The sequence below is a fragment of the Oculina patagonica genome, chromosome 4, assembly GCF_052425735.1.
Source record: "Oculina patagonica isolate OP01 chromosome 4, crgOcupat, whole genome shotgun sequence".
Lineage (NCBI taxonomy): Eukaryota > Metazoa > Cnidaria > Anthozoa > Scleractinia > Oculinidae > Oculina > Oculina patagonica.
This window is the reverse complement of record NC_135761.1, coordinates 5,084,637-5,107,487: the sequence shown is the minus strand read 5'-3', so window position 1 is coordinate 5,107,487 and position 22,851 is coordinate 5,084,637. Positions and strand designations below refer to the sequence as shown.

General features: G+C 41.3%; 1 protein-coding gene across 2 annotated transcripts; it reads left to right on the top strand.

Moving 5' to 3' along the window:
• Window positions 1-87: 87 nt before the first annotated feature.
• LOC144651174 (sterile alpha motif domain-containing protein 9-like) lies at window positions 88-21,439 on the top strand. 2 transcript variants are annotated; one of them, XM_078511064.1, is made up of 11 exons: window positions 88-179; window positions 8,539-8,560; window positions 8,987-9,075; window positions 9,365-9,491; window positions 10,733-11,131; window positions 11,420-11,722; window positions 12,248-12,577; window positions 12,984-13,697; window positions 16,085-16,105; window positions 16,523-20,460; window positions 20,491-21,439. In XM_078511064.1, the coding sequence occupies exons 1-11, from the start codon at window positions 177-179 to the stop codon at window positions 20,863-20,865; spliced, it is 6,321 nt and encodes a 2,106-aa protein (XP_078367190.1). In that variant the 5' UTR covers window positions 88-176; the 3' UTR covers window positions 20,866-21,439. The 2 variants fall into 2 exon arrangements, with proteins under 2 accessions (XP_078367190.1, XP_078367189.1); XM_078511063.1 differs by having other exon boundaries at window positions 16,523-21,439.
• Window positions 21,440-22,851: the final 1,412 nt, after the last annotated feature.

Below are 22,851 nucleotides of genomic sequence, written 5' to 3'. Positions count from 1 at the left end.
TGAGAACGTTCTCGAACAGTATCTTGCTTCTCATTGGTTGTTACCGATTGCATCATAACATGGTATTAAATAATCCAAAACGGAAAACAACCTCCCATGGAGGGAGCCAGCGTTGATGAAACCAACATGGTGTAATGGAATTTCTCTTAACGTTTTATTAACAGCATTTCAGCAAAATGGTAAGTTTGCACGTTATGTATAATAAGTTTGACCTTTCTCTCCATTCTTTTATATGAGGCAATACAGCTAATGTACGTCAGTCTCGAAACGATGCAGTTTGGGTCAGCTACAGTTAATTTTGGCGGGCACAAACAAAGGGCTCAAGCAGCTGCATGTAGCTGCATTGTACAAGTGTGAAATTCGACTAAAAGACAGCAGTTGAAAAGAGTTTATTTTTAACACTACACTGATATGATCTTACAGCTTCCCGCTATTCGAGATTTGATACTCTCAGTTCTGTGGATTATATTCTTAAACGTTTGTTTTCAGTCTAGTTTGTGAGCACGTGGAAGTTAAATTGAATGACACAAACATGTGCCAAGTAACGGAAGACTTGATATTTGTAATTTACTTTTGAAATAAGTTGTAATAAAAGCTAAAGGGAAAAAAGTCAAAGCTACGTTTTGAAAAGAAAATTGCAAAGCTGTTGCGGGTTCATTAATTGCTTTAGTCGACCGTGACAACTGGAGAGGGCAACGAAACAATTGTTGTCATTTCTGAGAAAAGCATATTATTGTCATTACCCAGAAAATCGATTGACCTCAACAATACTAGATTGATACTCTCGGTTCTGTAGATTATTCCGAGAAAAGCTTCACTTCCCAGAAAATCGATTGGCGTCAACAATACTTGGTTGATACTCCCGGTTCTGATTGCGTTTGTTTTGTCTCGTTCGTGGGAGCGCAGGGATAAAATTACACAAACATGCACGAAGCAATGGTAGACTTGATAGTCGTATTTTGCTTTTGAAATATGTTGTAAAAAAACTAACTAAACAATACATCAGTAATACTTTAATAATACTTTAAATTTCAAATGATGTCATTTAAGACTTACGGATCTTTAAAAACAAAAGACCGACTTGAATTTATAGGTCAAGGAGGCCGTAGGCCTGGCTGGCTATAAAAATCAGACGATATTCCGCAAGATTGAGCACTATAATTGTTTTATTATTCAACCCAGTTATTATATTCAAAACAAAACTGAATAAAACGTTCTCTGGTAAGGGCATGACGCACATGGAATTTGGAGCTACATATGCAAAACGGAGAGATCTTTCAGCCCCGGGCTTAGAAACGCAAAACAGTATGCTAAAGACTCCAATGTTGCCAAACATGCATGGAATCATGACCACAGTTTTGAATTGACAAAGGAAATAATCGCACAAGAAAAACGCTTGAATTTTGGCACACGGCGAAAACGGTTGAGGCCGACAACAATTCATGCCCTTTTCCAAGAAAGTACAACATTCTTTTAAGCAAACATTAATTCTAGCATTTTATCATTCTTACGAGCATTCTTTACACATATATTTTGTGATAATTTTTAAGACTTCGAAGAACCACGGACAACGGTACTACTACTCAACAAAATCTTTTAAGTACGGACATGTGTACAATATAACTCGTTACGAAGTCTATACGTCACTTAATTAAGCCCGCGCTCCAACAAATCAGCAGTACAATTACTATTAGTAAATACTTCATACATATTGTCACATCTTCCCTCTTTTCAAAATAAACAACAAAATTCAGTGTCTCCCAAACAACTAAAAATTTAAGTTTTTGCATGTCCTTAAACCTAAACATAGTCCTGGAACTGTTTTGGCGGACGAACATTTCTTCCAGATCTGGTACACATCACAGGCGATGTTGGTGCCATTTCAGAGGGTATGGGTAGGGAGGCTTGAGCTTCTTTAAATGGTTGGGAACCAATACGAGCTTGCTCTGGGGTTGTTGGCTGCATCTCTTCAACAGGTGGAGACATGTCTGGATCATACTTTGGTGGTTATGATTCTTGGGTCTTTACTAGGTGCTTTCTGTTTCTCCTGCACACCTTTCCTTGTAAATCTACTTCATATGATCTGTGTGCGACTTGTTTTATTACTGTGACTTTCTTTCACAACTTCTCCTTGTCAGTCGACAATGGCCTCATGGGCACAGCTTCACCAGATTGCTGGTCAAGTACCTCTCTGGTCCCTCTGTTGAAATAGTGTTCTTGATTTGCTTTTCTTTCTTTCAACTTGACCTCTGTACCTTCCACAATCGTGGGTTGTATCAGTGTCCCAGCAGTTGACAGGGGTGCCTTGATACGTCTTCTGATGGTGTGTTGCGCCAGTCAAGAATGGCAAGACATGCGTCTTGTCCACCTGTCTTCGACTTGGTTAATAATCTCTTGGCTATCTTGGCAGCATTGTCGATCTGCCCATTTGACGGGGGATAATGGGGTGATGATGTTTGATGATCAAATGGCCAATCTGATGCAAACTCTTCAAACTCTCTTGATGTAAACCTGGAACCATTGTCACTATAAAGCATGTCTGGTATGCCGTGACGCAAAATGGTTCTTGAGCGACTTGATAATTGTACTTGAAGTGGTATTAGGTAGCTGATGAAAGTAGCTCATTAATCTCAAAGTAATCTGGATAGCAGTGTATAATGATGATCCAATCTTGGTTATCGAAACTGAAAATGTCGGTAGCTACATGCGACCAAGGGCGTTTGGGAGGCTCGTGAGGTATGAGAGGCTCCCTCTGCTGGTTCGTCAGGTAGGTGTTGCACGTGTCTCATTTAGCAATGAATCTTTAATTAATACCAGCCCAGAATAGAACATCACGTGCCTTTCACAAACAACCGTCTACACCTATGTGACTAGAATGAACGTTCTTCACCATGAGTGGTCTTAACCCTACAGGGACGATCACTCGGTTTCCTTTGAAAAAATACCATCTTGAATGGTAAGTTTTTCTTTAAAATGAAAGTAGTTTCTGATTTCTGGGGGTATCTCTTTTTTATTTTCCGGCCAGACAATTTTGACAACATGTTTCAACTTCTGGAGGGATTCTTCATGCACAGTCTTCTCACGAAGATCTGCAAGACGCTCAGCTGTGATTGGCAGGAAATTAACCATGTCAGTTTCCTCTATGAACTTGATAAGATACTCTTCTTGTCTTACTGCAAACACACCACAATTGCTCTTCTCTGGGGCTGGTTCGTTGGGCAAATATGCTCGACTGAGTGTATCCGCAATTGAAAGCTCCCTCCCTGGCTTGAACAATAGTTTAAGGTGGTACCTCTGTAACTGGAGCAACATTCGCTGCAGGCTCTTGGGAGCTTGAAGTAGTAGTTTCTTGAAGATGTTCTCCAAAGGCTTGTGATCCGTCTGGATAGTAACTTCTCTTCCTTAAACATACTGATTAAAACGGGTACTTCCATGAACAATACTGAGTAACTCCTTTTCGATCTGTACGTAATTCTTCTTGGTGTTTGTTTAAGCTCTTGAGCTCTTGAGCTGCATGACGACAGCACTAAGCCCGGAATTTGAGGCATCACACGGCAAGGTTACTTCTCTGGTTTTGTCAAAGTACCTGAGGACAGGTTCTCTTGTGGTCAACTGCTTCACTTGGTTTACTACATTTTCTTGGGCATCGTCTCAGTGCCATTCCACGTCTCTATCCAAAAGACGTCTCAATTGTTCTGTAACATCAGACAGGTTTGGGAAAAATTTCCCAAGATATGTGATCATTCCTAACAGTCTTTGCAACGACTGTTTATCAATACGAGTAGGTATTTCCAAAATTGCTTTGACCTTATTGGGGTCAGGTTTCAAACCATTGGGGGTTAGTAAATGACCAATGTACGGGTCTTCTTGCTTTCACAACTGTTACTTATTTGGATTCAGTTTGATGTTCTTGTCGCGACAACGATCCAGGAGGGCAATTTAGTTCCTATCATGATCATTTACTGCACTTTCGTGGGTATCATCTTCACCAACACAGAGTATGTCATCTACTATGTCTTTGATACCGTTCAAACTCTGGAGACTTCCATGCATTCGTCGCTGATACTCTGCAGGCGCTGTCCTCACACCAAATGGTAGGTGGAGCCAGCGAAAGCGACCAAAAGGTTTGTTGAAGGTTGTGAAATACGATAACTCCTTGTCCAGTTGTACTTGCCAGAACCCAGTTTTTGCATCCAAAACAGAAACACCTTTGCCTTGCTTAGTCTGGTTGCCACTTCCTCGATGGTTGGGAGTGGATAATGGGTCCTTAAAAGAGGTAAATGCAGATTATAAGCCTCTTTGGTTTGTTGATTAAAACTAGGCAGGACACCCATTTGATAGGTTGTTACTTGCGTGATAATGCCTTCTCTAACTAGCTTGTACAGTTCTTCTTTCAAACGATCTCTCAAGGCTACAAGAACCTTTCTGGGGGGATGGACTACTGGCCTCACTCTTTCATCAACTTTTATATGATACTGAGCCTAAGCCTTCAAACACATCACGATATTCCTTCAGAATCCATTCTTTGCTAAGAAGACTAGGTGGGGCTTTTAACTTGCCATTCACGGAGCTGACAGTTTCAGAATTGACAATGTCAGACACCACTTCCTTGATAACGTTCAGTTTCTGGCATGTTTGAGCACCAAACAATGGCCTAAATTCCTTGTCAACAACAAAGAAATCCACATCTTTGCTTACCTCACCTTTTGGACATCTTAGGGTGCACTTTCCAAGGGATACATTGTGAGCCATTATACATCTTGAGATCTCTTGAATGTTGCTGATGTTTTCTTTACATACAAATCTTTGGGATTTTCCAAGATGCTTGAAGATTCCTTCAGGGATATAGATATTAAGTAGGTTGCTCCAGAATCGAGCTAAAATGTCACATCCTTAGAGTTGTTTACAAGCACTGTTGTGAACAACTGTTTAGGACAGGACTTCATATTTTCAACAGCACTGATACTGTGTGTAATGGCATCAATAGTATGCGCTTCAAACGAACACTGGTCTAAATCATCAACAAAGTGCAACCTCTGACTTGACCTCTTGCCTGCTAGACACTTCACTGCAAAATTATCACTCTTTCCACACTTGCTACACTGCGCTGACCTTACGCAGGGCATTTCATCCTATCTCTAACATGTCTCCTATCACAAAACTTGCAATCAATTTGCTCACCGCCACTCACCGGCTTCTTTCCTTCAGATTTCTCCTTGGGAGGTACTGCGGTCCTGTTTCTCATCTAATTGACTAATTGAATATTTTGCATTTGCTTTTAATAACTGGTATTGCGTTGCTTCGGCAGCTCATGTAATTTCTAAAGCTTTCTCCTCACTGATTATCGGTTACTCCACAACACAATACAATGCGATCACGGATCAACGAATCTTTCAGATCTCTAAATTCACAATTGTCAGCCATGTTCTTTAAAACTGTAGTATACCTGTCAATGGGTTCCCTACTCTCCTGGCCTCGCAGATTGTATTCTTCCGAGGTTCACAAAATTTCTCGAACTGCTCCAGAACTTTGTCGATTTTGACCTAATCTTCGTCGCTTTCCTGCTTTCCCACGTGAAGACGTTGTAAACATACAAACTACAAAGCTTCATCTCCAGTCACAGTTAAAAGGGTAGCTACCCGAAAACTATGGTGAAATCTTTTCCAATTTTGCGAGGAATTTCCTTTTGAAAGCTGCAGAGGATCCGGTGGCGGGAACAATTGGCGTTCGGCCATTTTGTTTTGACCACCTGGGTTCGATTTACGTGAACAGCAATGACCAGTGAATTCATGGTTAAAATATTCCACAAACACGGCTAAAATCCAACTCTTGGTACCACTTTTAACACCGTGTGATAATCCTTACATGTAAGACTTCCAAGGACCACGGATAACGGCAGAACTTAACAAATTTTAATTACGGCCATATGTCGACATGTTTACAATACAACTCGAAACGAAGTCGAAACGCCACTTGGGCCCGCGCTCCAACAATATCAGCAGTTTAATAACTATAAGTAAATACTTCATGCACATCGTCATATATTTTTTAATTTTCTAATTTATGCGAATTGCCCATCATATTCAAATTTTTAACGCTTTTTTATCACATATTTTTATCCGCTGAATTCAGCAGACCGGCTGACAAAAGCATATAGCTTTTAATACTTCTTACCAGAGAACGTTTTATTCTGATTTATTTTGAATCCTAGTAACGGATCTTCGATATTTTTATATATTCAAAACAATTACTGCTAAAAATAGTGTGGTTATGCAGTGCTCTGCAAGACTTTAGACAAACGTTGGCAACCAACGTACATCGCAGGATACTTGTTACGTGCGGATAACGGATAACAAGGACTAATTCTTGACATGCGAATATTCAATTAGTAAGCAGTCAATCGAGTAAGGGACCTTTACATTAAGGAGTCCTCCTTTACAAATACATTAATAGTAGTAATTATCATATAGAAAGAACAGTTTGCATGGTGTCGGTAAACATACAGAAGTAGAGACTGTTTATACACATTCACGTAGCCTGCGTAGCAAGCGTTCCCGTGCGAGCGAAGTGCTGTGTGTCGCGCGCGAGCGAAGATTCTGGGGCGAGAGAAAAAAAGGGAAAGGAGGGGGGGAGGGGGTGGTGAAGCGAGGGAACGCTTGCAAGCAAACCCCACGATTCTGAAAAACGCCCACCGATTTTTTACGGTTGATTTCACTTGTTGATTGACAGCTTGTTAACAAATTAGCCAATTACATTTGACCGAAAATAAAATTTTAATTCCTTCAAAACAAAATCCTCCACGTGAAACCTTGTCAAAATATTCAAACCCGCGAAACACTGTTGTAATGTCCGAAACACCAAGCGATCGCTGCAGAGTTTGTCGATGCAATTTTAAAATTAAATTTGGTACAGCATCTCAGCCGGGAAAAGCTGGTTATATTTCTTTAGAATATCTTTTTAAACCTTCGAAACGAAAAGATTCATACGAGAAATCCATGCCGATATTTGCAGAGCTGTTGGAATCGAAGTTGTGGAAAACCCCAAGCTATTTTTATAGCGTGTTTGTAATCCTTGCGCTCGCAAAACTAGAAATTTGGGAACACTATACGAACTCGTACAGAGTTCGATAGGAAGCGAGGCTGCTGCTTGCAAAACTCCACCAAAGCCAATGTTTCAATCTACTTTATTACAAATATATTACTACAATAGTGCACAAAGATATCTTTAGTTTTACGTATCAAAATTATAAACAGTGGCGAAGAAGCTTACCTCAATCCCGTCCAAGTTTCAACTGTATGACTTTCGTCTACAACAAGAGCGGCTAAATTATCATTAAATGCGGAATTCTTCGAATTTAGTGAATCAATAAAACGCCTGTCCATGGCGGCTTCAGCTGAAGCGTACACAATGTTAAATTTCCCTCGGTGTATGTCCTCTAAACAGTCAAACTTTTCATTATTGCGGTTTTCAGTGCAATGCGAACTTTGGAATTCAAAATCCAACTAGCGATTGCGTTTTTCGCTGCTGTCTATCATAATTATGGTGACAGCCAACGAACCATGAAAAACGGAAACAAACAAAATGGATCGAAATCTACCAATCACAACTGACAGACTTGACCTTTTGACCCGAATGAAGTGAACTTCTGTTTCCCGAGAGGTCCGCTAAGATGATTGACGGCAGCAAAAAGCGTAAACCGCAGCAAGCACGAATATGTCAAAGTTGTCAATCAACATAACTACGCCGCACCAATCAGAGACCCCGTTCGTGGGCGAACGGGTTTTTCAGAATCGTGGCCTGGAATCGTGGGGTTTGCTTGCAAGCGTTCCCTCGCTTCCCCACCCCATCCCCCTTCCTTTCCCTTTTTTGCTCTCGCCCCAATTTTCGCGCGCCAGAATCTTTCGCTCTTCGCCAGAATCTTCGCAGGCGCGCGATACACAGCACTTCGCTCGCACGGGAACGCTTGCTACGCAGGCTAACATTCACGTGATTTGGCATTGGGAGAGAAGGAACGAGTAGTCCCCCCCGCCCCCGCCCCCTCCGGGGACTCGTCTATAAAAATTACGGGGATGCTCGTCGTACCTTTTAGAGGGTAAAATTTGTGGATTGGTACCACTCAGGGTGCCAAAGCCTAAAATCACCCCCGCTAGAGTTATTGCGGTGCTTTTAGAGGGTTATTGATCTGAAAAATGACGAGAACGGTAGCTGTATTTCTTACGCAAATAACATTTATTTCACAATTTTTTACTTGAAAAGAGCCTGATCCAGTCATCAAATTGCCAGAGCCAACTACAGTCGAACCCCTATTTAGCGACCACCCATTAAGCGGCCACCCCCTATTAAGCGGTCAGTTACTAAAGTCCCGAAAATATTGTCAGTATAATATTGTAAATAAAACCCCTTTTAAGCGGCCACCCCTATTAAGCGGCCGCGGCCACCTTTCTGCCGTCCCGAAGGTAAGGCAAGTTGCATAGGATAACTGATGCAAAATGCTTTTAAGCAGTGGGAGCTAAATTAAATATTTTCTTTATTTTGTAGGAGGCGAAAAACGAGGATTCAGGTAAGGACCGGATTATTTTACTTTTGGCCGAGAAGAAGGTCAGGCTAAATGAAACCTCCTACGTACAGAACTTTTTCCAGAGGAAATAAATTATTGGGCACATGCAACGAAACGAGACAAAGATATTCTTGCCCACTAGTGAAAAAACATTTATGCTTAGCATTTAGTTTCGTTATACTAAAACCTTGAGAACTCTATTCCGTGGAACAAGAAAAGCCGGACCTGTCAACAGAAAATATAACTCAGACCCAGTGAAGACACTTACGCCTTCCGCAGGATGACTGATTATTTTGAGAGGCACTACTACAAACAAATTATTGATTCAGAATCTTCTTCTTGAAAGTGTGACCCGAATGAGACTGCAAGAAAGAGAGTGAGTTTTGCAAGGAGTAGCTTTAATAGATAGTACTATTAATATTTTCGCAGATGATTCTGAGTATCAGGTGATCTTTACTGCTCTTGATGAGTTGAAACTTGGTTTTTTAAAACCCTTTTTCAAGAAGCACCTTCTGGAGGTAAGATCGTATTCTATCACACGGAGTGTAAATAAAAGTTTTAATTTCAACAACGCTCCGAGATTGCAAATAAAAATACTCAACACCTCAGGATCGAATATTACACAAGGGTCGGTCTTGCATGCTAGGTAATAACTTCTCTTGATCTTTTATAGTAAACTCTGTGAGTCAGTATGACGGACTTGTTCATCTAAGAAGAAATATGGTGCCTAAAACCAAATTTGTTGTCCTTGTGACTGCATGTATGGTTTGAGGTCAATCATTTGCTGAGTTTCCTTTTTGCTTGCAGGATGACACGTTGTTTTATATGGCATCTGAGGAAGAACTCAAAAGCGAATTACGGAAATTGGGTCTGCCCTTTGGTCAAGCCTTCAAATTCAGCAGGCACTGGTTCATCAACTGTCACACACACAAAGGTCAGCGGATACCAATGGTCTGATGGTTTAGTTGAAATTGTCAGTATTTTGTATGGGTTGGGAGGAAATTAAGCCTCGGCTAAACGATCAAACATGTTCGTGCAACATCGTGTTTGTCACACACAACATGGGGTGGCTAAACGAGCAAACAATGTTTTATCAAACATCTACCAAAGTGAGCCCACATAGCGCTTTGTGCGTATTACCGCTGAAATTATGGCGCGACGTCACATAGATTCGGTTTCTGATTGGTTGCTTTTTCCCGCCTGAGCTTGCTTTGTTTGCAGAGGTGGCTAAACGATCAAACATTTGCGAGTGAAGCAAAATGTTGGATAAAAATGTTTGATCTAGATCAAACATGGGAAACTATTTAAGGACGTTCGCGCGAAAATCTTCCAACATTGCAATTTTTCTTAAAATTTCACCAGAGCTAGTTTATTAGCTACTTTTATCAGAAATGTAAAAAAGTGGGGGTCACCGACTTCGTTTCCGAAATACGATAACCGAAAGAGGGCGGCGCGTATTTGGATAAATTTCACTTCGTCACTCGATATGACCTCAGCGGCTTCGGGCGGCAAAATATTTTAAATTAATTGATGTAGGCTAACTTTCTTTGCCTGAATTTATTTTAGTGGGTCTATTGTACAAATATATTTCGGTTTTGAAGTCCCTTAAGGAAAATCTTGCTTTAAAGAATTGGATTTGCGAACACTCGAGACTGGAAAATGTGACTAATTTGGTCGCGCGCGAGGGGAGAAAATGAAAAAATAACAAAGTTCCAACATTGGAAATTCGCTCATTTTTTGTCAATCAGTAGAGATTTATCGGTAAAGTTGGTATATCCCGAAAAAAGTGGGGGTCACCGACCGTTTAAGAGAGGAAACTGCAAGCGAAGTTAACGCAACGGCTACCAACCCTATATGTGTTTGCAAAAGTTTTCTCAGCGCGCGCGCTCGTGCATGACGTGGCGTGACGTTGCGACATGAATTACGTGCGCAGTAAGGATGCGCATAAACAATTAGCGCGAACGTCCTTAAATGCAATGTTGAGAGAGGCGGCTAAACGGTCAAACATGCTCTTCCAACATAATGTCGGACGAAAATGTTTGATCGTTTAGCCCGGGCTTTATGAAAAAACGTTTGGGTAAGACGTTTATAGTTGTTTTCAGATTGTCTCGTTAGAGTGGGCAGAAATTTAGTTCAACTCGATGTTATTAAATTCTTAATATCTCCCGATTCTAGAAACTGCAAGTAGCACCAAGAGCAGCGGTGATGGCAATCAAAATATACAACCAGAAGAACTTCCGTCAGAATTCGCAACAGCACTTTCGAGAAACGTCCAACAGGATACCAGGAGAAGCGTCTTGAAAGACACTCAAGATTCTGCAAAATATGATGAAGGTCTGATTTCCTGCGACGTCAAGGAGACTGAAGATTCTGTGGGACTTGAGTACAATAAAACGCAACAACACGGAAAGGAAGGCCATTTTGAAAGTCAGCCCACATTGGAGCAACCACACATTACCTCACACGTTAAAGATGATTTCACAGGCTCTTCGCCAGTAAATGTGGAAGGAGTTCTGTTAAAAGAAGGGCTTCCAAGCTGTGAACAGAAACTCGCCGCTCAAAATGAAAATTACAGTAAGTTTAATTTCGTTCTAGTGAGTTAATTAAACACCAAGGGACCCCTCTTCGATAATACCTATACAATCTTCCTTGAACGGTAAATTGCACACTGACAATCCCGTACAAAATGAATGTTAATGCAATTCAAGCGCAGTTTTTTCTATTCTATCTGAAACGCTGCATACAGGTTATTGCAAAACCTGGGATATTTGTTACAAAAATAACAGTTGGCAGCGCGCCAAGTTGTATATTGTACATGTGTCGTTGAACGGTGAGAAAACGTGTTGTTCTCTTTGTGAATAGATGGCGATAACCAAAGTGTACACCATTCTGCATCAAAAGAAAGTCAAGAACGGAACACGGAAGAAAACGGAACGATTTCAAGCGGAAATTGTGAAACATTTTCAACTACAACAATTAATAAGACCCAGTATGAAGATGGCCTAGCATGTGGAACTCAACAAGGAACCGATCTTGATCCGCGGACAGTGCGTCCGAAAACCCCTCAGAGTTCCAGTAAACAAAAGGATACACAGAGTAGCAAGAAGCAACAAAAAAGAGCAGGGGAAGCTCAAAGTAATACAGGACACAAATGTTTTTCAAAAGGTAAGGGCAACTAAAATGCCATTGGCGGAACAGGCCATAAGGAATAAACGACAGGAAAAATTGACTTTGACTTTAAGGTTTACTTCGCCGTACACATATAAGACAGTGGTTACTCACGGCCACAGGGCAGTGGAAATGCAACAAAAAGAGCCCGGTAGCTACTAAATTTAGATGTCAGAAATGTTCTAGATTTTCTAAATTTTGATTGCATGTAAACCGTTGCATATTCGGTAGTAGCTCACAGATTTATATGCAACGGTGTTTTCCATTAGAATATTTCAGGTGTGTCAGTAAACTTCGAAGAAAAGGTTCAGCTCAGTTGTTACCCTTCTTAGAAAACAAAGCTATACAATGAGTATCGCATAATTATTTTATTGAGTGGGATACTGGTGATACCTCAGATATTACACTTGTGATAGATTTATATTTACATATACACTAGCTCCTCCGTTCACTGGAAATCAAGCTTCACGTTGTACCACAAAAGAACATTACTAAACGGGGGATGTCTTTACTTTTACAAAGGTGTAGTGCCAATTGATTCAACACAACAAGAAGGTAAAAAAGCTGAGCATGAGCATGAGGGGTTTCCCAGGAGTGACGCAAACAACAGCTATATGGCCGAAAAGACAAGTTCATCCGATAGTGCTAGTGTGTCTTCACAGTCAGCTGGGACAACAGTAACAGAAGAGCCTGACCAAAGCGTCGAAAAAGTGCCGCCTGTTCCCATTGCTTCGAGCTCATCAATTCCACAAATTGCTGGAATGCCACCAATCACTCTTCAAAAGGGTGGAGCCAAGAAGCAAAGTTTGTCAACAGAAGGACAGAACGCCCAGTCTGTGCAGGTCTCAAAATGTAAGTATGCACACCAGTTAACCACGGTAACTCCAACTAACTTCAAGGTTTAAGTTCGTTGATGCTAACTCCGCAAAATTAGGGTATTCAAGAGGGTTTGCGACAACTAATTTTTGCAAATTTTGCGATTTGTTTTAGGCCAATCGCTAAAATTAATTATCCCTCAAATTTTGTCAGCTAAAAGTGCGCTGAATTTCATACACAAGGTAGCATGAAGTGGGCCAAATAGTTTCAAACATTATCGATAGCCTAAAGTATCACGGAGGGAGTGAAAACTTTTCATGTGTAAAAAATCTCCCACTTATATCTCGTGCTGTCGTCATCCCGACGTAAGGGATATTGTCATCCCTGAATTAGAGATGAATGCGTTAAAGTATCACTTATAATCATGTTCACTTTGTTTAAGGTATTGCAAGGCCGTTTGGCGTTAAAGTAACCGAAAAAAGCATCAGTTACAAGAAAGGCTCTGTCATAGATGGAGAAGAAAACAAGGAAGTGGAATATAAATCTTTTTCAAGTGCTCGCCCCTCAATTCTTCCTTGGAAAATCATGGAGAAGGCAAAAAAGTTCATTTGTGCCTGCTTAAATGCTGGTAGTAAAGGTATCATCTATTTTGGCGTTGGAGATAATCAAGAACAGGGTTCAAAGTTCCATCACGGAGAAGTAATCGGCCTCGAGGTTGAGAATATCAAAGACGACATCACTAAAGCTCTTCAATTTCTCCTTGATGACCACATCAGGAGCGACGATGGAAAGCTGCAAAAAGGAGGAGAACAAAATTGCATTGACATTCATTTTGTCCCGGTTAAGTGCCAAGAGAATGTTGATACCAGTTTACAAGAACTATACGTTGTAGAAATAGAGGTGCACCGAGACTGGCGATTCTGCAAAGAAAACGTCTACCACTCCAAAAGCTGGATCGAGAAACAAGGAGGAAGCAAAGATCCCACTAGAAAGAAAGCAGGACTGCATGACATTTTTAAAGTAAAGGATACGCTTGACGATGTTGCAGTTCGTACCAAAGGAGCATCTGCCTGTGTTAAGCAAGATGAGATAAAAAGGCAAGTAAGAGATCCTTTGATGACAAAGTACGAGGAGTGGAAAAGGGAAGCAAAATTTGGTAAGTGAAAGTCACGGTAATGCTTGTTGTTTTATTATTGTTGACACTGTTGAAGTTCTTTTTGCCAAAGAAATATTTCGTGCTTACGTTACATAGGCTTCAGAAGCAATAATTTGTCAGTGCGGATACCTAATTTAACATGCTCACTTTCAATTATATCTCACAGACTCCGTTCGAAACATATGAGATAACAAATGTTAGGAATTCCCCTTTCAAAGCTTCCAATCACTTTTAAACACTAAAACATAGGGTATACCCTAAATATGAGATAACGGGGTCTGGGTCTAGCCATGAGGCCACTAACCTCGTGGTTTCAGGATGCTTCAGTGGCTTTTAAAGAGAAAAAATTGGAATATAAAATATAGCGAAAGGTGAAGCGTGAGGAAATAGAATTCTCATTTCGTCTGTTAATATATTTGAAATACAGTAGAACCCTGCTCACTCGAACTCTTCTCAAACTCGAACAAATTTTAATTTGCCCTGGTTTTGACCCTATTTTACAGTCATTAACTATCAGCTAACTCCAACTCGGTTAACCCAAACTCCCAGCTAACTCCGACTATATTTGGCTCAAATGTGACTCAAATTTACCCTCAAATTTAATTTATTTGTGCAAAAGCTGTTTAACCAAAGTCATAGTTGGTACAAGGTAAAAGCGTTCCAAAGTGTTCTAAAATAACCCGAGATTGTGCAAAACAATTAAACCTCGATGCAGCATTGTTAATAATTAACAGGAAATTTAAAATTCATCACCAACCCACTTACTCGAACTGTTTGTAGGGTTCTACTGTATTCCTTCAAGTCGCTTCGCGGTCCTAATTTTTATTTCCAATCACTCGCTGGTCCAGCTGGTTTATAGCGGAGCTCCCAGCGGCCCTATATATACCCCATAAAAAATTTACAGAACCATGCTTTTGGTTTTTCGTGGTCATCATGGCTAGCGGCATGGTTCGCGGGCGCGTGCGCTAGCGGCGACGTCGCCCCAAACTCCAGAAATATTTTAATGTCAGCTTACGTCTTTAATATTAGACATCCATGTTATGGTCAGTTGACAGCTGACAAAACAAGGTATCCGCTGACCGGTATCACATGACCATCGCGGGCTCAGATATAGAACTCATCGAGGTCGAATGTTTTTTGAAGTTAACCGCTGAGTACTGGTTTGCATTGGATCGCGGGCTCGTCTTTTATTTTTCTGCCAACGATCAGTAATTCGGATTAACAATCAAAGATCTCTTCAAGATATCGACTTTTTTTGCATGAAGTTAGTATGAGTAGAAGGTTTATCCTGGGCATTGTTGTTCGAACATATCATGGAAGAATTCAAACGTCTTTCAGTTAAAGTTCGACTGGGTGCTTTGCGACTCATATACTTTGGCTTGGTTAAAAATGGTAAACTTTGACGTTTGCCTTTAATCGAAATAGCTGTTTCCTTTCGAGTTAGAAAGATTTCTACTCGGCTTAATGCAGGGTTCTCGATAAAGGTTACGCACGACAGAGTTACCTTTTGTCTCGTCACGCAATCTTAACCTCACATTGAGAAGTAAATTTTCGTTTGGATATTACCAAAAGCCGCTTCTCCTCGCGTTATTCTTTACCTTACGGCTACACATGCCATTTCTAACGACTACATTTCCAGTAAAACAGTTGCTGTTTATTTTTCTAATGGCGATGCATTATTTTTTGAATACATTCTTCATATATACATGTACCCACACCCCCGGCCCACACCGAAAAGAAATCCCTTGAATTGAGAACGCGAATAAATGATTATTTACTCGTGTTTAGCGTGACTAACGCAATAGATTGTCGCGAAAACAAATCCTTTAGGTTGAATATTAGCGCCGCTTTAGTATGTGAAAGACTTGTATTAAACAGTACAAATTTCCGTTCTTAATCATTTTAGGTTAGACTGTGAAAGACTTAAACGTTGCCTTCATGGGCTGAACCACTCACATTCTCGATTAGTTGTGTCATATCTCATTTGAGATACTCACGCATAAAAATAATTGTTATATAACGTTTATACATGTGACAAGTCACGTTTTTAACACGAGATCGCAAGTGTTGACGCAATACTAATGAGAGACCCTTTCATCACCCACAGCGGAAAGAAATCCCTTGAGAAATTCAAACAGTCCCTTGAGAAATTAAAAAAGTCCCTTGAGAGTTAACAAGAATGTTCCAAATTTTGCCCAACATAACTGCTATTCTCCTACTTTCGCTTGTAAACAAGCAAAAAAAGTCGAAAAAAGAGCAAAGTAAATAACCGTGGAGCTCCGCTTTTAGGTTTGGCTAAATCTATTTAATACAGATGTACGACAGTGGGTACAACGTAGATGGCACATTGGCCCATGTTGAACCTTATTCCTCTCTTATCATTTTAGGTGCCAGTGAATTGACCGATGGTAAGTAAATAGAACTAATACCGTATAATACATATTATGGTTGTAAGCTTCATCAATTAAGAATAAATTTTAAACTTTTAGTGCATTTGAATTAATACCCTGACGAGACGTTGGGTACTTATTATTTGTTTGAAGTAACCGGTTGGGATGACCGTTGAAGGGTTTTTACAATATTATTACTGAGCATGGCAGTGCTAAATTCTCAGACACTTCATATGATTCGTATCGTCGTGATTCTCTAGATCTTTTATTCCAGAAATTACAATTTAGTTTAGTGGGGGTAGAAAAATGACAGAAAGGCAAAATATATTTTGTAATAATGTTAAATATATATTTATTCCGTTACCTGTTATTGAAAAATGGACATTTTCGTGCCCAGGCCCTTTTTTATAAATGAAACAAATCTTGGAATTTCAGGACTCAACCCAGATGATCCTGACTTCAAGAGGTTTAACAAGATGGTAAGAGAGCGATTTTTTGACCTGAACATCAAAGAGTATCACTACATACTTGTTGCTAACAAGGTACCTCCCCAGTACAGGGGAACCCCACATCTATCTTTCCTGAAAAGCATTCCCTGGGTGGCCGTGTTCGACTTGTTTGACGCTTCTTCCAGAACAAATGGATTATATTTCATATGCAACGAGATGTCTGACGCACGTCGAGCAAATGTTAAGACCCTTGATGACTTCAAGGACATTTCAACGGACTGGACTGCTAACAACGATTGCCCAATCTTTACGCGAGGAACAACTTGGATTTTACAACTGAAGAAGTTGCAAGACGAAGAGTGGATAACATTGGCAAAGGACTGTTTCTATCGCGCACTCTCTGCTTACAAGCAATGCTTTCCGTCTGGAAGGCTGATAATTGCAATTCTTGGTCTTGGGGAGAATGCAATAATGGAAATGTCAGACATCGCTGAAAGCTGTTTTAGCATACTTGGTGGAAACATTGCCAAAAAATGTGTTACCATCATAAGTGAAAGCAAAGCGATTTCAGACGCATTAATACAGAATTCAAAGCCAGCTTTACGAAAACAACTGATGGACTGCTCTATCTCCGACATGTCGTGGAGTTTACTGAAAGAAATAGTTCGTGAAATGGTTGGGCCTGCCGAGTTCAAGGATAGAGATGCTAACACGAAGCTTCCCTATATCACAGGCCAAAAGGAAGTCCTAAACAAATTTATCCATTCCTGGGATGATCTTGAAGTTTACTGCCCAGAGCCTCGCCTACAAACCTTAACAGAGAATATCGAGAAAGCCAGGGATGCCTTTTATAAAGGAACACAAGCCAGCCAAATGAACCTATTTTACAATCACACCATCGAAAGAACCCTGGAAGAAGTGATCACTCAAAAGATCGAGCAGGCAGTGAAGTCTCTGGGTAGCCGAAGCAGTGATCGCACTGGCTCTGTGAAGACAGTCACTGTTCCCTATGAACCAGGATCTGGTGCAACAACGTTGTGTCGCAGAATTCTTTGGAATAAGCGCAAGGACTACCGTTGTGCAGTCGTCAAGGCCATCACGAAAGCAACGGACTTTCAAATCGATCACTTTCAAGGTATAGGCTATGACAAGGAGCAAAAGAAATTTTCACCCCCTGTTTTGGTTCTCGTTGATAATTTCACTGCGTACGACACTCGTGGTTTATCAGAGCGACTTATAACGCGGGAGACAAAATGCATCATAATTGCTACCTATCCTGTTGAAACGACCGGCACCACGATTGAGTTTGACATCAAACCACTACGACAGCTGGATGACAAAGAAATGAGCCACGTAAGGAACATCTTAATCAACATTACCAAAGACCTTGGACGTCGAAGAGAAGCCGAAGAGGTCCTTGAGAGAGAAAAACGGTTCATTTGGTTTGGATTAGAGCTTTTCGGGAGAGAGTATGTCAAGATCAAGGAACGACTTCACAATCATATCAAGAGCACTCTCGCCTTCCTTGGCAATTGCCATGCCATATATGAAAAGCTCCTACATTTCTGCTGCTTTCTCCATTTCTACAGCAATGGTGTGGATATTTTGCCCCACTCATTTGTGGTTGATTTCCTTTATGAAGAAAGTGATGAGACAGGTGAAAAGTGTGCGCAGACGGCATCCATTCATGACAAATTTGGAGGGCTCCTTCTTGAAGGATACAACGAATCGTACGGGTATCATGGTTGGCGACCTGCACACTCCCTCGTCAGCGAAGTTGTGAAATCAAGAATGAAGGCTGATGAAATTGCAGTGCAGCTTTTGGAAAACGCTGAGAAAGGCCGAGCATATGTGAACAAATTCCTAAGTGAGCAGCTTTTCCAGATTCTCCTTCATCGAAAGAGAGTTTCCAATCTGGTTAGTCTCCCGAAAGAAGAAGAAACGCCCGAGGATAACATTGGCTCAGATATCGCAGCTGAAGATCAAAAGTGTTACGAAGTACGTACTAGGTACTCCCCTCTGATTCTGGACATTCTGGGAGGAGACGATGGTCGACGAAGAACATTAGAGTTGCTAATAACAGTCTGTGAGAAGGCAAAAAAAGCTGAGGATAGAGCGTATGCCTGGCAACAGTTGGCGAGATTCATGGGTTATGAGATGCGTTTCGAACAGTTGGAGAGCAAGGATGCTCTACACAGTCGTCTCTACGATGCTATACATTTGAGCAAATTGAAAGAGCTCCAGCTGCCCATGCCTGAAACGGGCATTAAAGCAGCGCACATTGCAATTGATATTGCTATTGATCAGCAGCCCAACTACAGTCACCATTACACGACCAAAGGTGTTCTGTACAGTCTGCAGTTGAGAGACGTCAATACTGAAGATGGACATAACCTTGTATCTTCAATGCCTGGCGTCATAGATGTAGGTCGTAAAGCACTGCAGGTGTATGATCAAGCAAGACAAAGAAAGATCGCACTCAATTTCTACTCAGTGATTGGAAAAATACAAATCATCGTCTTGCTCCTTAAAATCTTTAAGTCCTTGCCGTGCTTTTGTCTTGAAAATAACACTTTCACAAGGTATTTGGAAGAGGGCGAGATTCCTCGAGAAATGGTGGACTTTCTTCAGGAGAAGGATCACAATTTCGTTCAAGATCTTGGTCCAGCCACCTTAGAGCTAATCAACAAGTTTTTCAAAGATGTCAAATACAGGCAACTGACCACATGTGATGACACCGAATTTAAGAACTTAAGCACAGCAAACACAAGGGCGTGCAAGTTGCGAGAAGAATTTTACGAAATCACAGGATTTGACAGGAGCAAGCTAGTGCCTACTGAAGGGCGTTTGTCACCCTTGTCGAAAGAAGAACCCAAGATCTTTCAACAAGTTGTACAGGATATCCTTTTCAAGAATAATGAAACATCTTACAGCGGGTGGTACAACCTTGGCAACCAGGTGATTTCGTCGATTTATCGCCTCTTAAAACCCCTCTGTCTACAAAGCAATGGAAACCATGACGACATGTTGATTTTCTCAAGGGTCTGCCTTCGACTTTCACGGCAAGAGAAACCACCAGTTGAAGAGCTTGACAATGTTGTCCAAAAGTGGGTAAAGAAGTTTCCAGATTCTGCATGGGCACATCTTTTCAACTACATGATCCATTTCCCCATACCAAATAGAAGTCTACTTGCCACTAATTTAGGAACACTGGCGTCCATCAACAAATGTTGTGAAATGGTCCAGAAGAGAACAGGATGGAGAGCTCGGAAATCTGCCGCTGAGTACTTCCTTGGTAAGGGAACTGGACTGATCGCCATTGTAAGCCGAAAAGAGTTTCCAGAGCTACAGAAAAAGTGGTCTAAGACAAAAACCGACTTTTGGAGGAGCAAGGAAGTCTCCGAAACACTGATCCGTGTAAGAGGTCAAAAACACTCCCAGGGAGTCATAACCTATCAAGATATTCGACTTAGTTTTGACGACATGCTCTATCCCAACGAGAGCAAAGATGACTTATGGTTCTACGTTGGCTTTTCAGTGGCTGGTCCGTATGCATTTGATCCAGTAGATGACGACACGTATTCCACCATGGCCAGAAAACCAGAAAAGAGAGCGTTTGATACACGTTCATTTAAAGGTGGCTCAAACGCCGTTGGACGTGGTGCCGTATCTGTTGCCGGTCCACGTAGACGAAAACCGCGTGAAATGAGCAGTGGCATCCAAAGAAATCCAGATGCTTCAGAAAATTGCCCTACAACCTCATATGTGCAGAATTTCCAGGAACAGTTACCCAGTGAGCATTTTAATGTGCCATCACCATTGGCCAGTAATGATACTCTTCATGATCACAGGCCAGCAGCAACAGCAACTCCACCTACTTATGCATCTGCGTTAAAACATGGAGGATCCAGCCAGGAAAAAGAGGTACCTAGCGCTGAAAACCAGATATCTCAGGCCTCAGCGATACAAAAACGAATCAATTGGAAAAGCATCAGGGCTACCCGGGGGAAACAGTCGCGTGTATTCCAGCCAATGTACGTCGATCCAAAAGGAAAGCTTCATCATGGGTCGAGGGTTCTTGGAGCGTTTAAGTCTCAAGAGTGCCGTATTCACACGAGCACTGAGTTCCTCCGCGGTATTGATCGTTGCACTTTTGCACATTCATGGAGAGGCGATACTATTCAGTCGGTATGTACCAAGTGTACGGAAGAAAACAAACCAGTATGCAGAGAAAAAAAGGAACACCAGCAATTTATTTGGGCCCTAGGTCCCTACTACACCGAGTACGAAGAGATTTGGAAAGGGTTTGGCCAGGAACACTTGAAATGAGTTAAAGTTTCACACGCTCGACACTACGCCCCTGCCAAGTAATAAAAGGCAGGAAATTCGCGTTTTTACATACCTTGATGAAGAAGGCTTACCAGAACTGGACACACTGACCCTGCGTTCAGTGCTGCATTCAGCAGCATTGCCAGCCAGATCCTTGAAAAGAATCGTCAGACAAAACGAAAAAATAAAAGAGGCAACTCTAGCGAGTAGGAAGAAATAACGAAGTCAATCGCCAAATTTAAAATATTTCAAAGAAGAAAAAGAAAACTATGCAACAGCGCAATGTACTGGATTTGACGTTGATCTTAGCAAGAACGTAAGTAAGGTAAAATGACAAATTGTAAACGGTCTTACCACTGCTAGACAAGAGACAGCAAACGCCATCCCACTGAGACAAATCAGGCCAATCCCTAAACAGGGGAATAAGAAATTGCCAACCGGTAGAATACTGTTCAGAATTAAACAACCCCAAGATGAACGTTGACCCACCTTTTCTGATTTGCCCTAACATACCGAACAAGAAGATCAGTGAGTTCAATGAAGATTTGGATGTCAGCTGGAGTTGACAAATCAGCAACAAGCAAATCAGTTCAGGCTGGGGAAGGAGCCTTGATCAGTGCCTTGATCACAATCACTCACAACAGTCACAACATACTGTCATGACAGACAGAAGATTGACCCACCCCATGAACCCAATCATAACGTCATCTCATCTGCACGCTTCATTTTCCACCCATGAAAAGTCAATCTTAAGATTATACGAAACAATCTCAAGATCAATTATCAAGACCTTGAAGGTGTTTGAGAAGGACGGACACTACAGGACTTTGCAAGAAACATCAGCGGCACCTGTAAGACCTCATACATGTCCCTGTAGACTTCAGGGAGGCCTTTAATAGGGTATGTCATGCGATCGCGCGACATCAATGCCAATCTTGTCCGTGTCACTGACACCGTCATGGAAATGTCACTAGAGGACTGGTTTCAAGTAACAAACTAGCTGGAGTCCGACAGGGATGTTTATATTTACCCAATGTATCCAACGTTAACATCTTTCTAAAAAGACAGATGCCTTGAAAGACCATAAAAATACTGCCACAACTATAAACAACTTTCGCTTCGCTGATCAGTTATATCAATGGCTTAGTGGGAGAAGTAGTGGGATGCCTCACCAAAACCTCCGAGGGTTATGAAATATAGATCAACGCTGAAAGACCGACAGCGTACTGTGATTAGACTCAACGAACAGGGACTTCAAACGGTAAAAAGGCTCAAGTACCTACCAAGAATTGGTACAGACGAGGGTTCCCAACCTGGGATACTTTCCAGCATTGCGCAGACATCAGTAGCGCTGGAACGACAGAAACACCACCTTTACTTTTAAAATAAAACCGGCGCTCTCTCTTATCACTTGCACCATACTGTACGCTTCTGAAAAAAAGAAATACAAGCCGAACACGCTTATACGCTTCTGAAACAAAGAATACAAGCCATGGAAATGAGATGCTATCAGAAGATCGATCCTACAAACTGTTGTGGTACGACCACGTCTCACGACCTCCTGCGAGGCATTGCAAAATATTTAAATGTTAATTGAAGTCGAAGTGAGAAGACAACATCAGGAAATGAGCAAGCCTAGAATTCGTTAAAATCCAGTACAAGAAAAAGTGGAGTAAGCTGGTTGCGAAGTTGACACTGATTCTCTAACGACACCTCTCAGCTCTCCCCTAGCTCGTAGAAAACTGTGAAGACACTTGAAATTACAGAAACGCTTAATAACGGTTGCGACTTAAAGGAGCTGCGTCACAGACAGTGCATCTTGAAAACACTGGCCAACTTATTCAATAACTGAAACTGCTACTGCTCAATTAACGATTACATTTTCCGCTGCTGTCAATCAACTAAACAGACCCCTCAGGAAACAGAAGTTCACTTCAACGGGTAACGTCTGTCGGTTGTGATCGGTAGATATCGATCTATTTTGTT

Excerpts from the sequence above, each read along its gene's own strand:
- LOC144651174 (XM_078511063.1), top strand. Across the intron at positions 11,723-12,247 it reads ACACAAATGTTTTTCAAAAG|GTGTAGTGCCAATTGATTCA; the intron begins GTAAGGGCAACT and ends ACTTTTACAAAG. Across the intron at positions 12,578-12,983 it reads GTCTGTGCAGGTCTCAAAAT|GTATTGCAAGGCCGTTTGGC; the intron begins GTAAGTATGCAC and ends ACTTTGTTTAAG.